This window comes from Lactuca virosa, chromosome 8 (assembly GCF_052849685.1).
Source record: "Lactuca virosa cultivar CGN04683 chromosome 8, Lactuca_virosa_CGN04683_v6, whole genome shotgun sequence".
NCBI classification, from domain to species: domain Eukaryota; kingdom Viridiplantae; phylum Streptophyta; class Magnoliopsida; order Asterales; family Asteraceae; genus Lactuca; species Lactuca virosa.
In genome coordinates, this window is record NC_136433.1 from 63,172,903 (window position 1) to 63,188,238 (window position 15,336).

General features: G+C 36.6%; 1 protein-coding gene across 1 annotated transcript; it reads left to right on the top strand.

The window, feature by feature from the left end:
* Nucleotides 1-11,808: 11,808 nt before the first annotated feature.
* Nucleotides 11,809-13,115, top strand: LOC145129956 (AP2/ERF and B3 domain-containing transcription factor RAV1-like). The gene is made up of 2 exons (XM_079064797.1): nt 11,809-12,792; nt 12,887-13,115. Exons 1-2 carry the CDS (start codon nt 11,838-11,840, stop codon nt 12,913-12,915), a joined length of 984 nt encoding a protein of 327 aa, XP_078920923.1. The 5' UTR covers nt 11,809-11,837; the 3' UTR covers nt 12,916-13,115.
* Nucleotides 13,116-15,336: the final 2,221 nt, after the last annotated feature.

Consider the following 15,336-nt stretch of genomic DNA (forward strand, 5'->3'; position numbering starts at 1 on the left):
AGTTCGTACTGTCTAGTTGTGATCGATGATTTCTCTCATTTTACATGGGTCTTCTTCTTATCCAACAAAGATGGGGTTGTTGATCTGATAAAGAAGTTCATTGTGATGATTGAGAATCAAACCAACAACCAGGTGAAGGCGCTTCGTACTAACAATGGCACTAAGTTCAAGAATGTGGTTCTTTACCATTTTTGCGCAAAAAAGGGGATCGTGCGTCAATACAGCTCTGCTCACACGCCTCAACAAAACGGTGTTGCTGAAAGGAGAAATAGAACTTTAAAAAACGCTGCAAGGACAATGCTTTGTGATTCTAAATTACCTGTTTTCTTTTGGGCTGAGGCGATTAACACTGCTTGCTACGTGCAGAATCGTGTTCTAATCAACAAAGCTCAGATGAAGACACCGTACAAGATTCTCTATGGACACAAGCCTTCAGTCAGCCATTTCCGTGTATTTGGCTGCCCTTGCACCCTTCTTCACTTGGAATCCAACCCTAAATTCAATGCCAAAGCCGATGATTGTTATTTCATAGGATATGCTACATGCACCACGTATAGGGTTTACAACAAGAAGACTAAACAGATTGTCGAATCCTATGACGTGCGCTGGTTGGAGGAGAATGAAACAAACGCTCGAGTGGGTCCTGACTGGTTATTTGATTACACATCGCTTTTCAAATCCTTAAATGTGTCTTCAGATGGTTCAAATGGATCCTCTTCTGGTTCGAAGATTGTTTCTGAAGACGAAGAAGTTGTTTACAGACCTCCAACGGTTGAGGGGGAGTCCTCTGCTCCATATGAGGGGGAGTCCTCTTCTCCATCTGAGGGGGAGTCCTCTGCTCCACCTGAATGGGAGTCATCTGTTCGAGTTGATAGTCCAGAGTCTAAAGTTCAAAAGGAAACTCCTGATGCTGACGCTACACCTCTTACTCCTATTGAAAGAGAGTTCATGTCTAAAGATGCTTCCGCTGTCACTCCAACTTTTATGGAACTACTCTTTCCTGAAGAAATTGCTAATGAGTTTGTAGCATATTCATCTAATCTGGATCAATCAGCAAATGATGGAGGTTTCAACATTCACACTCTTCCTGTTTCACTCAATGATATCAGCCAAGACATACCTTCAACAATTCAACGCGATCATCCGATCGAAAACGTCATTGGCCAGCTGGCTGATGGAGTTAAAACCAGAAGTCAGAGTGGAGATGTCAATGCATGTCTCTATTCTTGCTTTATATCTCAAATAGAGCCCAAGAACGTTGAAATGGCTTTGAATGAGCCTAGCTGGGTAGATGCGATGCATGAAGAGCTAAATCAGTTTGAAAAGCTCGGGGTTTGGAAATTGGTTGAGTTACCAAAGGGCAAAAGGTCTCTTGACACACGTTGGGTCTATCGAAACAAGCAGAATGATTCTGGTGTAATAGTGCGCAATAAAGCAAGGTTGGTGGTTCGCGGGTTTCGACAAGTTGAGGGTCTTGATTATACTGAGGTTTACGCACCAGTTGCTCGATTGGTGGCTATTCGTATCTTTCTCGCATATGCTTCCTACATGAACTTCACGGTCTACCAAATGGATGTCAAGACAGTCTTCTTGTATGGCAAGGTGAAGGAAGAAATCTACGTTAATCAACCTCCTGGGTTCGTCAACTCAAAGTTTCCTAATCATGTCTACAAGTTGGACAAGGCATTGTGTGGGTTGCATCAAGCTCCTCGAGCATGGTATGCGACACTAACAAAACACTTGCTCGAGCATGGATACTCTCGCGGCACCATTGATCAAACCTTATTCATCAAGCACGTTGGTAATGATCAGATTCTAGTACAGATCTACGTTGACGACATTATCTTCGGGTCTACCAGTCCACAGCTATACAGAGAGTTTCAAGGCGTGATGAAAAAGCGGTTTGAGATGAGTTCACTGGGCGACATGACCATGTTTTTGGGGCTTCAGGTCAAACAAAATTCAACCGGAATCCTGCTACATCAAGCTAAGTATGTGGAGGATATTCTTGAGAAGTTCGGGTTTCAAGACGCAAAACCTGCATCGACACCAATGGCTGAAAGACCCCTGCTGAATCCAGATATTGATGGCGAATCCGTAGATCAGACACACTACAGATCGATGATCGGATCGTTGATGTATCTTACTACAAGCCGTCCCGACATCATGTTTGCAGTTTGTCAATGCGCTCGCTATCAGGCTAATCCTAAACTTTCTCATCTTATTGCTGTCAAAAGGATTTTTCGGTATATCAAAGGCAGCCCAAAATTGGGTGTTTGGTATCCGAAGAATTCTGAATTTGATTTATATGCTTTTGCTGACAGTAATTATGGAGGCTGTGAGCTTGACAGGAAATCTACATCAGGAGGGTGTCAATTCCTTGGAGATAGGCTGGTGTCGTGGCAGTGCAAGAAACAACATACCGTCTCCACCTCAACAGCAGAAGCGGAATATGTTCCTGCATCTGCTTGTTGCTCTCAAGTTATCTGGATCCAACATCAGTTGTTGGACTACGGTTTGAATTATCTAGAAACCCCCATTCACTGTGATAATGAGGCCGCAATTCAAATTACTAAAAATCCTGTCCAACATTCCAAAACCAAGCACATTGACATCAAAATTCACTTTATCAGAGATTGTTATGAGCGCTCGCTCATCCGGCTGGAACAGGTTCCCACTGCTAATAATGTGGCGGATCTGTTCACCAAGCCTTTTAACAAAGCTCGATTCGATGTGCTTGTGGGATTTTTGAAAATGATTCGTTTTGAGGATTAAATTTTTGTTATTGGTTAGGTTAGTTTAAATTTGCGCATTCTAGTGATTTCATTCTCACCCATGCACAAATTTAGGGGGAGAAATAAACAAAAACCAAACAAAATTTTTTTTTTGAAAAATTAAAAAAATCCAAAAACCTTTTGTTTCTGTTTTATTTTTTTCAGAAAACATTCAAAAATCCAAAAACATTAAAAATTCAGAAAAATCAAAAATATTGTCGCTAACAGTTTTGCTTGTAGATATGGTACTGGGAAGTGATATTATCAAGTGATAACAGGCAATCTAAGTCTGCGCAACGTGCCCAAAATTATATTGTCTATGCTCTGTGTTTGATGCGCTGGTAGGCACGAAAGATTCTAAAAGGACTTGACTAGGCAGAGTTGAACTTAAGGAATTCATAGACTTGACAAATCTTGACCTAGTTAGATCTGTTTAGCCTGACAATACGACGCTTGGATAGGTTGAGCAGGGAGATAAATATGGGAATCTACTGGCCACATTAAAAGAACCTGTATCTGGAACCGTGGATTAACTTTTCCTCGATGTGCGGATTCTGTCCTTAATTCCGGTATTGATGGGGTGACTGGTGAATTCCGATAAATTAGGTCTGTAGAAAATTGTTTTCTCTCTATCTGTCTGTTAGTCATATGTTTCTTCCTTTGCGTGATCGAGAGATCTGACCTGGACTGTAACATATGCAACTCTATTTCTCTGCATCCTCTATCTATGCAATTCTTTCTATCTGTTAGCCATATATTGTCTCCTTTGCGTGACTCACAATCCGACCTGGTACACAGTATATGCATCATTCTTTTTCTCAATCCTTCTAAAACTTCAGTTAGTCATATGTTTCACCCTCTGTGTGATTGGAAGAGATCCGACCTGGGTGTATAGCATATGCATTCTAAATCTATCTTCTCTCTTAATAACTGTCTGCTCACCCGATGTAAGGAGTATTCTGGAAGTCCTTGATTACTGGAGCATATCAGGAAGCGGGAAACATGTTCTAGTACAATTAAAATTGAACACTTACAGATTGTCTATAGATCTCGCTGCTCAATTTAGGTGGACAACAATATCCCTGGTCATCATCAGCTGAATGGTCCTTAAGAAATATTATCTAGGAACTTAGGATCACTTTGTCTTGTAACTAATGGTATGTCCTAATTCTGTCACAATTTTTCGTGTTTAAGTGGACCACAATACCGGCGATTGACCAGACAAATACGTGAAGATAAAGGTACCGACAAGTGGATTAAGGCTGTCTAACAACTTTGATCCCAGTATCACAAAATTATTTTCAGTGACTTTTGAGAAAAAAAATTTGTCTGTATTTATTTTATCTCATTTTTATTTTTATTTTTATTTTTATTTTATTTTATTTTTATAATTGTCAAAATTTAATTTTTTAATTCTTAAATTTTAGAAATTATTTTATTTTATTTTTAGTTTAATTTTAATTTTACTTTAATTTTAAAATCCTCAAAAGGCTTTATTTTTGAAAAATTAATTGGGATTTGGACTGTGCCTTATATTGTGTGGGAGACAGGTAAAATTCAAAGGAGGTATAAAAGGTGGAGTTTACTGTTGGAAACCCTTTCCACCCTATTGTTCATCCTTCCGGCGGCAAACCCTCTCCACTCTCTCTCATCTCGAAAAAAATTTGTGTGTTTTTGCAAAATCGTTTAGTCCACATCAAAGGTATGCTAAAACCGACTAAGGAAATGGTGTTTGTTCATCGATTCGACTGATACTGGGGGATTAATCGAGGTTTTTCAGTTCGTCGGCGTTTACGGTTTAAGGAGGGCTTACGACCGTAAACGGTCTGAGCTTACGGCCTAGAAGCTTACGACCGTAAACTCCTTTTGGAGCTTACGACCATAAACTCCGTTTACGGTCAGGAGATTACTGCAGTGGGTTTACGGCCGTAAACCCAATCTGGACCGTAAACCCTATTTTGACCATTTTTGACCGTAAACCCAATCTGGACCGTAAACCCAATTTTGACCATGTTTGACCGTAAACTCAAAATTGTTGATCAAAATATTTCTTTTTAAGGCCAAAATGAAATTAATTAATTAAGAAAACTTAAAGCTTTAAGTGCTCAAATATTTTGTTTTTCTTACTTGGCCTGGTTTAGTGCAGATCAATGGCAAGTTTGAAATTTGCTGACATGCATAACTTGGCTATTGTACTGGATGATCCTCCTGCTGCTCATGGAGATTTCAGGTCGATGATCTACAGGCTGAGAGAATGTTGCCTAGCCTTTGCCATTACTGTGAACCCAGTCATCTATCAGAAAATTGTCAGGGAGTTCTGGCAGACTGCTAAGATGACAAGAGACAATGGAGCAGTTACCGTTGAAGCTATTGTGAAAGGATGCAAGATTATGATCACTGAGCAGTACATCAGAGAAACATTGCTGATTAATGATCAACCTAATTTTCCTACTGAAATCGGGATTGAAAATGTGCAAAAGATTCTCAAGAAGATGGGGTATGAAGGCAGCTATCCTCCCACTGTGAAAAAGCTTCTGCCACCCTACTGGAGATTCTTGGCTCATGTATTTGTGAGCTGTATCTCGGGCAGAAGATCAGGTGCTGATGAAATCTCGATCAGGAACACAGGGGCAATTGTTTCACTAGCTGCAGGAATCAACTTCAACTTCTCAAAGTTCATATTGGATGAGTTCATAGTAAACATCAATGCTATAAACCGGGAGACTAGAGATTCTTTCTTGTTGTATCCTAGGTTCATTCAGTTGTTCATTGACACCCAATTTCCGGAGATGGTCAAAAAGGGAGACACACTAGATATGAAGTCGTTAGGCCCCCACACTGTTGGTCTTATTAAGCAGAATCACAAGGGCAAGGTCTTCTTCCAAGGATTACATCCTCTTGTGAAATTCGGAAAATTTGTTGAGATAAATGAATCCTCCGAATCTCATGGAACGTCAGACAAAATGTCATCTGAGCCCACTTCTTCTGAGAGAGTCATTTCGGAAGATGATGTTATTACAGTGTCAGATCGTGCTGAAGAAGAAGAAACTCCAGCTCCTAATGCACAAGTAGCTGAGGAACATGAACTGACATCTGTTCAGGTCCAAAGTGATTATAATGAGGGGTCTTCAAAAAGCGGAACGGAGACTGATTTGTATGAAGACCTCGATCTCACTAGGTTTGATAAGGATGAGATTCCTTTAAATTTTGGTAGTAATGAAGACTTCATGACCGGTGAAAACCTCAACATGTTACTTGACAATATCGATGAAGTTGCTCATCCAGCAACAGAGATAAGGGAAAATGAAGACGTTCTCGAAGCCACGCGTCCTCTTACCAATCCAATGGCGGAAATAGCAATTCCTATGGTGACAGTGTCAGGGACTCCTCCCCTTGATGTTGTTCCATCTACATCTGAGCCATTGGAAAGTGATCGCACAACTACACAGGTCTCTCAACCTCCAATAAAAAGACGAAGACTTGACCCTAGACAGGGAATTTCTGATTCGGGTGTATTTCAAAGCTTTACAACTCCACCAACAACTACTCCTGCCATTGTTTCATCTGAACCCGTCAGTGAAGGTCCTAGCACCTTCTATGAAGCTGGTGGCTCTTCCTTCCCCACAGGTTTCTCTCCTCCCAGGCCAGACCATGATGCTGCTTCTGTGAAGCTAGCCAGGTTTTTGGCCAAAGAACAATTCACAACGCCTCCCTCACGTGTCAAAGGAATTTCTATTGGGGGTGGCAGCTCAGGAGAAGAGAATCCTTCAATACTTGGACTTCAGAAGGAGATCGATGCACTGAATCAGAAAAATAATGATTTAGATCAGAAAAATATTGAGCTGGATATCAAGGTTGCAGACCTTCAGACTGAAAATGCAAAGCTCAATATTCAAGTTGCCGAACTTATTGAAGATAAAGCTCTGAAGACGAAGCAGATTACTGATCTTCAGACGCATTTTGGCTTATTGACCGCCAGCTACTACGATCTAAAGAAGAAGCTGGAAGAAGATTTTGGCGACAAATTCAAGTCATCTGTCGATGAGCCAAAGATCTATCTTCCTAATCAAGATGCTCCCATAGTTCCACAACCTACAAGAACAACCACCGTTGTTGATCGTTTTGACAAGGAACCGGCGCAGGCTCCGAATGTAGTGGCATTGAAACGAGCTAAATTGGCCAAGTCAGCTGAAAAGGGTCAATTTTTATTCAAAAGGAGCTCAGATCAGAATGCTCCCTGGGATCAATCAAAGATCACCTTTACGGATCTGGGAGAAAATCGTTTCAGAGACATTTATGGTGATAGGTCAGGGATCATTTCGTGGGGATTCCATGACACTATGAACATGTGGATCGTGAGAATAAAGAGTGGCAATACTGAACTGTACAAAGATGCTCACGATTTTCACTCTTTGACTAGGATTGACCTTACGGAGTTGTGTAATGCTCCTTTCTCAAATCCATCAAATAATCCCATGGCGACTCAGTTCAAGACATTTTTGGAAGATCAAGTGGCTAAGAGATTTCCCTCAATGAAGACTGCAGAGTCTATTATCAAGATTTACCCGAGTGTCATTGATCCCAAAACAAGTCAGCCACTTCGGTCAGTGATGTGGCCCGCTACTGCTCAAGTAAAGCAGATTCCTGTCCTTCAAAATCATCCAGATGGATCTCTCAAATCCATGCAATACTGGGTGTTTGATGAAACTACAGCTTCTGCTGTCATCAAGCTTAAAGAGGGTTGTATCCGCTTGTATGACAAGAGGGATCTGCTTCAGTTTGGTAGGTAGGATATACATCAGCTCTCTATTCATCAGATCAAGGTGGCTGAAGACCTTTTTGAGTCCGCTGCTAAGGAGTACACTTCGATGGTTGCTGAGATTATTCAGAAGAAGATGTGGAACGGAGCTATGGGAAAATATGATGTGCTGGTGATTGACAAAGACTGAGTCCAAGCTAGCACCAAACCAAGGGGGAGATTGAAGGGTCCAGTTAATGGTTTGGTCTAGGCTTTCATTGTAATAGTTCATTATGAGTCTTTAGTGTGTTTTTCGTGTTATTTAGCAGTTTACGGCCCAAGAGTGAGTTTACGGCCGTAAACAGGTTTACGGCCGTAAACCCAGTTTGCGGCCCAAGTCAAGTATATATAGAGGAGTTGTAGGTATTTGTCTAGTTGTTGATGCCATAGTATTCACAGTTCATTCTGTCGAGTTGTAGCAGACGTTTTATGCAATAAACGTGTGCAAGCTTGATTTCTTTTCTTCTTCTACTTCTATTGTGATTGCTATTGATTGTTTGTTGCTTGATCATTGGTAAAGATCCGTTTTAGGACCTTACACGTGTCATGTTTTGCGTGTCATTAAAGGGTTATTTTCTAGTAGTGAATCTTATCACGAGTAGACAAATTCCAAACCTTGATGTTAGATTTAAAAAATTGTAATTTGTTGTTAAAAATAACCCCAAGGATTTTTTGAATCAACTCCCCTCGTCCAAGAACCCCTAACCACATCATCGAAACCCTCCATATCAAACCAAGAATGAAATAACCGAAAGGGATGAGGACAATAGTCAACTCTATGCTCCAAAAGAAGAATAGTACGATGATCGGGGAGCTTTTTCTCCAAAACCATGCTAGTGATATGAGGAAATGAACCTACAAATCCATTCGTAACCAAAATCTATCCATTTTACAAAACTTGGATCCCCCTATACCAAGTAAAACGAGGCCCTCCCAAAGGAATATCAATCAGCTCAGCTTGGTTAATAAACTAATTAAAAGAATTAAACGTGGCCTGGTGAAACTGAGACCCCGATCTTTCAAAATCATCCCGAACAACTTGGATAAATACGTTGATTCACAACATCATGATAATCTTTCTTATGCATGAATACAAAGAATAAGTTGCAACATTTGACAAGACAACTGAAATGCATTTTCGAACAAATTGTTTGTAAATTCTAGTGGGACAAAAGTTAAACCTAAAATTAATATTGATCTCGATAAATGTGAAGGTTGTGAAATTCATGTCTACCTTGTCCATGATGAGAATCATTACCATTTTAGGTACGAAGTTCAAAACCTTCGGTTTCACCAACATTATTCGAATTTAACTTTTTGTTTGAATCTTCTATACCCATTCCTAGAATTGTATTTTCTTTTTTCAAGGTAGTTATTGGTAATAAAATAGAAGGGTACAAAGAACATCGAAATTGTATAACTTGATTTACAATGGAGTTAGGATACACTTTTGCAAAGATTTTCAATTTGTCCTCAATTGATAAGGTAACCCACATTTGCAAGGATTTTCAATTTGCAATTCATGATTTTGTCTAGAAGAGTAAACAAAATAAAACATGGTTGATTTTGTGATTTTAAGGCAAAAAAAAGGGGAAAAGGTGAAGAATTACCATATATCATGTATCATCTAATATCAAATGCAATGCTAATGCAATATAGATAGCACATAGATCACAAGTGAGCTTTAATCTATTATTGTTAAAAGAATTAACAGTGGCATGGTGAAACTGAGAACCCAATCTTTCAGAGTCATCCCGAACAACTTGGATAAATACGTTGATTCACAACATTATGATAATCTTTCTTATGATCATGAAGATAAAGAATAAGTTGCAACATTTGACAAGACAATTGGGATGTATTTTTGAACAAATTGTTTGTAAATTCTAGTGAGACAAAAGTTAAACTTGAAATTAATATTGTTCTTGATAAAAGTGAAGGTTGTAAAATTCATGTCTACCATGTCCATGATGAGAATCATTCCCATTTTAGGTATGAAATTCAAAACCTTCGGTTTCAGCAACATTATTCGACTTTAACTTTTTGTTTGAATCTTCTATACCCATTCCTAGAATTGTATTTTTTTTCTAGGTAGTTATTGGTAATAAAGTAGAAGGGTACAAAGAACATCAAAATTATATAACTTGATTTACAATGGAGTTACAACACATTTTGCAAGGATTTTTAATTTGTCCTCAATTGAGAAGGTACCCCACATTTGCAAGGATTTTCAATTTGCAATTCATGAATTTTTCTAAAAGAGTAAACTGAAAAAGACATTGTTGATTTTGTGATTTTAAGGCAAAAAGGAGAAAAGGTGAAGAATTACCTTATATCATGTATCATCTAATATCAAATGCAATGTTAATGCAATATAGATGGCACATAGATCACAAGTGAGCTTTAATCTATTATTGTTAAAAACAAAACTAACTGTGACCTGGAGAAACTAAGACCCCGATCTTTCAGAATCATGCCGAACAACTTGGATAAATATGTTGATTCACAACATTATGATAATCTTTCTTATGATCATGAAGACTAAGAATAAGTTGCAACATTTGACAAGACAATTGAGATGTATTTTTGAACAAATTGTTTGTAAATTCTAGTGGAACAAAAGCTAAACCTGAAATTAATATTGATCTCGATAAAAGTGAAGGTTGTGAAATTCATGTCTACCATGTCCATGATGAGAATCATTCCCATATTAAGTACGATGTTCAAAACTTTTGGTTTCACCAATATTATTCGACTTTAACTTTTGTTTGAATCTTCTATACCCATTCTAGAATTGTATTTTTTTTCTTAGTAGTTATTGGTAATAAAATAGAAGGGTACAAAGAACATCAAAATTGTTTAACTTGATTTACAATGGAGTTAGGACAGCTTTGAAAGGATTTTCAATTTGTCCTCAATTGAGAAGGTAACCCACATTTGCAAGGATTTTCAATTTGTAATTCATGATTTTGTCTAGAAGAGTAAAAAGAAGAATATATGGTTGATTTTGTGATTTTAAGGCAAAAAAAGGGAAAATGTGAAGAATTATCTTATATCATGTATCATCTAATATCAAATGCAGTGTTAATGCAATATAAATGGCACATAGATCACAAGTGAGCTTTAATCTATTATTGTTGGTCATAAATGTATATTGTGAATAAACATTGATAGTTTACTTGTAATGGTGTACAAAAAATGACTATCTAAAATAATTAACAGTTCGTTACTTTTCTAAATCAGTTTCAAATACTAAATCTAAATCATGTGGTGTATTTACGGATTAAGTTTATTTTTTTTAGGAACAGAAAACAGACATACCATTTTCCCGTATGTGGAAACTCTTGTAATTCTAGTGTAGCGTTTTTTTGTAAGTTCTTTGTGTTCATAAAAAAGTTGTTAATAACAATAATAGAAGAAAGAAGAAAAATTCCATACAAAAAAATTGTTTACTGGTGGGTTTATAATACAAAACAGTCAATATATCCATCTAATGCGTGATTAGTATAAAAAATGTATATACGTAAAGTGTATTTGGGGTACGTGCAAGTATATGAATACAAGTATCGTGAGGGAAAAAGTAGTCTCGTCATCTTATCTAAACTCATATTTCATCAAAATCTTCTCTATTATTTGTTGATTCTTTCGGTACAAACCAATGAGAGTCGAGATAAACATCATCACACACATCCACACACAGAGAGAGAGAGAGAGAGACCATGCTTTTAGTCAGTAATACCATCAGCAAAGCTTGGGGGGGGATGCACTTAAAACTAGGTCCCCTCTCATGTGAATTCACCCATCCACTTGCACACCCTCATTCATCTCTCTCTGCACACTGTCTATACATACAGGTATTTGTATATAAATGTGCATGTATGCATATACATATTGTATTATCCATCAATAATTATAATGCAACTTGTATATGACAAGTAGCCATGAATCTTCCTGGTTTCTCACCATCTCCGAGTTGACCCACCTCACCTACATCTCTTCCGTATATTTTACGTATATCAACAAGCACGCACACACACATATATCGCCATGAGTAAAAACAAATAAGATTTTATTAGTTATTATTTGATAATCTTAATAAAACTATAATACATATGCACCATACACAACAAGCTTTTCAAGTGTTCCTATATATACTCAACCTTTCTCTTACACCCACTTCATAAACATCATATTTCTCTCTCTATATTGAACCTCATTCTTCTTCCTGTTTCTCTCTCCTTCAAGAAGACTAATTAGTAATTACAATGGATGGAAGTTCCACTGATGATCAAAGCACAACTACAGAAACAACTTCAACAGTTGCAGCACCGGTGACTACGCCTCCACTGATCGGCAGTGGGGGCAGCATGGTTCTCGACATGGAAGTTGGTTTGGAAGCCGAGTCAAGGAAGCTGCCTTCGTCAAGGTTCAAAGGGGTAGTCCCACAGCCAAACGGCCGTTGGGGTGCACAGATTTACGAGAAACACCAACGCGTGTGGCTTGGGACCTTCAACGAAGAACATGAAGCTGCTAAAGCGTATGATACTGCTGTTCAGCGCTTCCGTGGTCGCGATGCTGTCACCAACTTCAAGCCGCTTCCAGCCGACACAGAAGAAGCCGGGATGGAAGCCAGTTTCTTGAATTCCCATTCAAAAGCTGAGATCGTCGATATGTTGAGGAAACACACATACAATGATGAGCTAGAACAAAGTAAGAGAAGCTGCAACTTAAACAAAACCCCTTTTACAAACGGGTTTAGATCGGGTCAACAGTTGGTCAACGCCCGGGAACAACTCTTTGAGAAAACAGTCACCCCCAGCGACGTCGGAAAACTAAACCGGTTAGTGATACCAAAGCAGCACGCTGAGAAACACTTCCCGTTGCAAAGCGAAAGCACGTCCAAAGGAGTTCTTTTACATTTCGAAGACATCGGGATGAAAGTATGGAGATTTCGTTACTCATACTGGAATAGTAGCCAGAGCTACGTTTTGACCAAAGGGTGGAGCCGGTTCGTGAAGGAAAAGAACTTAAAAGCTGGTGACATTGTGAGCTTTCAGAGATCCACGGGTTCAGACAAGCAACTTTTCATCGACTGGAAGACCAAAAACGGGTCAGGTAGCTCCAATATTCCAGAACAAGTCCAACCTGTTCACATGTTTAGGCTGTTTGGAGTCAATATATCTAGTGCAAGTAGTCATGGCGTTGAAAGCACTTGCAATGGTAAGAGAAGTAACATAGAAATGGAGTTATTGGGGTTAGGGAACTGTAAGAAACAAAGAATTATTGACCCATTGTAACATTTTCTCTTTCTTAGGGGGTTTGTTTGATAATGTTTCGGACTAGCTACCTTTTTCCTAGCGATGATGATGAGGAACGAAGCTGGAAAGTGGTGGGAACGGAATAGAGCAGGGTGCAAGTTGCAAAAGTTTGTATATTTATATTAGAAACCCAAAATATAATTGAGCAAAAGAAAGCTCAATGTAGGGAACAAGTTGAACAATTGTAAAAAACGAACAAAAATAGAAACTCTTTGTTTTCCAAAATCCATCGCCTTGATTGGGTTGTTGATTAATATTTGATGTTCGAATATGCATGTTTATTATAACGTATATTTATTTTGGAAATCCAAAAGATAACTGAGCTAAATATTTTAGTTTGTTTGATTATGATCATCCATATTAAAAAAACACAGTGATGTATGGTGGTATAGATATACATGTGATGTAATGAATAATTCTTTATTTAAGAACCTTTCCAGTTTTGGTTGAAAATGTTTTGTAGTACTTGCTTGTTTGAGCATAACAACTGTTTAAATATCTGCTTATGTTTCATCATCACCAGTCCCACACACAAAGGGGTGTACAATACAGTACGTGTATTCTTATGCAATAGCCACCATTCAACACATTGTATATGGAGCAAACTTTTCACCTTTCCTGCTAAGATACTATAGCTTTACCTCATTTGGAATAAAAAGTTCTGTGGTTGTAACACTCCTATAAATATCTGAAACAGTTTTTCTTTTGAAACATATCTTGATCAAATCTATAATGTTAATTTTTTTGCTTATATATATAGCTAGCTCTAATCTCAAAATAGTTTCAAAGTTGACAACTCACATATATACTGTTGAATAAATTATAAGGATATATAAGAAAACGAGAGCAAAAATATTCATTCTTTCTTATTAATAAAATCTGGATATATTTCCTGGTATATATGTACATGCATGTCTTCTTTGCTACATATTTTGATGGTATTGATTTTATATTACATCTAATTCTATCTTCGATTTGGCTACAATGTCCAGTTGGCTTGTAGTGTTTGGCATCAATATATTGCTTATTTTTGTTAGGCGAAATAGAAGTTGAAGATAATGGGTTAAGGACGTAGAGTACAGACCCTAGAGAAAGCATATTTTCCAGATGAATAAAAAGGACACGCACACAGGTAAATCAGATATGATATGATGCTCACAATCTCGGGTACATAAGATATTTGAATAGTTCTTGGTCTTTACAATTATAAAATCAAATACTATATCCAGAAAGATATTACGCCAGATACTGTCCTACTTAATTAGATAATTACACATATATACAATGGATCTGGGCATAAACGTTTCTTTTAGAAGATTCAACAAAACTTTGACCGTTAAAATAGAGAAATTAAATATCCTCCTACAATTTTCTCCTACTTATCTTCCTACCCATGTTAAACGATGACAATTGGATTAAAATATTATTAAAAAAATTAAATATGACACATATCATCATTTGACATGGGTAGGAAAATGGTAGAAAGAAATTGTAAGAGGATATTTAATTTCTCGTTAAAATATATCAAACAATTTACACAAGTTGAAATTAGTTGGTTTATTAAAGTGAACTCCAAATGCTTACCAAGAGAGGCAAGAACAACGGAAAACTAAATTGACGGCCAAGAGAGAACCAAAAAACTATTTATCTACAATGAATTTGATTACCAGATTTAACATGTTCATGTTAATACAAATATTTAAGAGGTTTATAAAAAAAATTATATGCTTTATATATATATATATATATATATATATATATATATATATATATATATATATATATGCATAAAAAATATAAATATGCATTTAAAATGCATTTTTTTGAATTTTTTTTTAAATCTTATTTTCAAAATATAAGGCAAATTTTCATATATTTTAAATTTTTTTTAGTTATTATTTTTTTAATATTTTTTTATTTTTTATTTTTTTTAAATATGTGAAAATATTCCTTATATTTCAAAATTAATATTTGAAAAAACAATTTCAAAAAATGCATTTTTAATGCATATTCATATTTTTTTTGTGTATATGCATATATATATATATATATATATATATATATATATATATATATATATATATATATATATATATATGCAAATGCATATGCATATTTAAAAAAATATATTTTTAATGCCTCTATATGCATAAGAGTAAAGTATACATATGCATATCCATATCCATATGAATAAGTATATGTTTATCAATATGCATATGCATATGCTTATCAATATACATATGAATATGCATAAGAATAAGTATATGACATATGCATATGAATAAGCATATGTATATGCATATTAATAAGTATATGACATATGCATATGCTTATGCATATGAATAATAATAAGTATATAACATATGCATATTCATATTCATATGAATAAACATATGCATATACATATGTATATGAATAAGCATATACATATTCATAAGAATAAGTA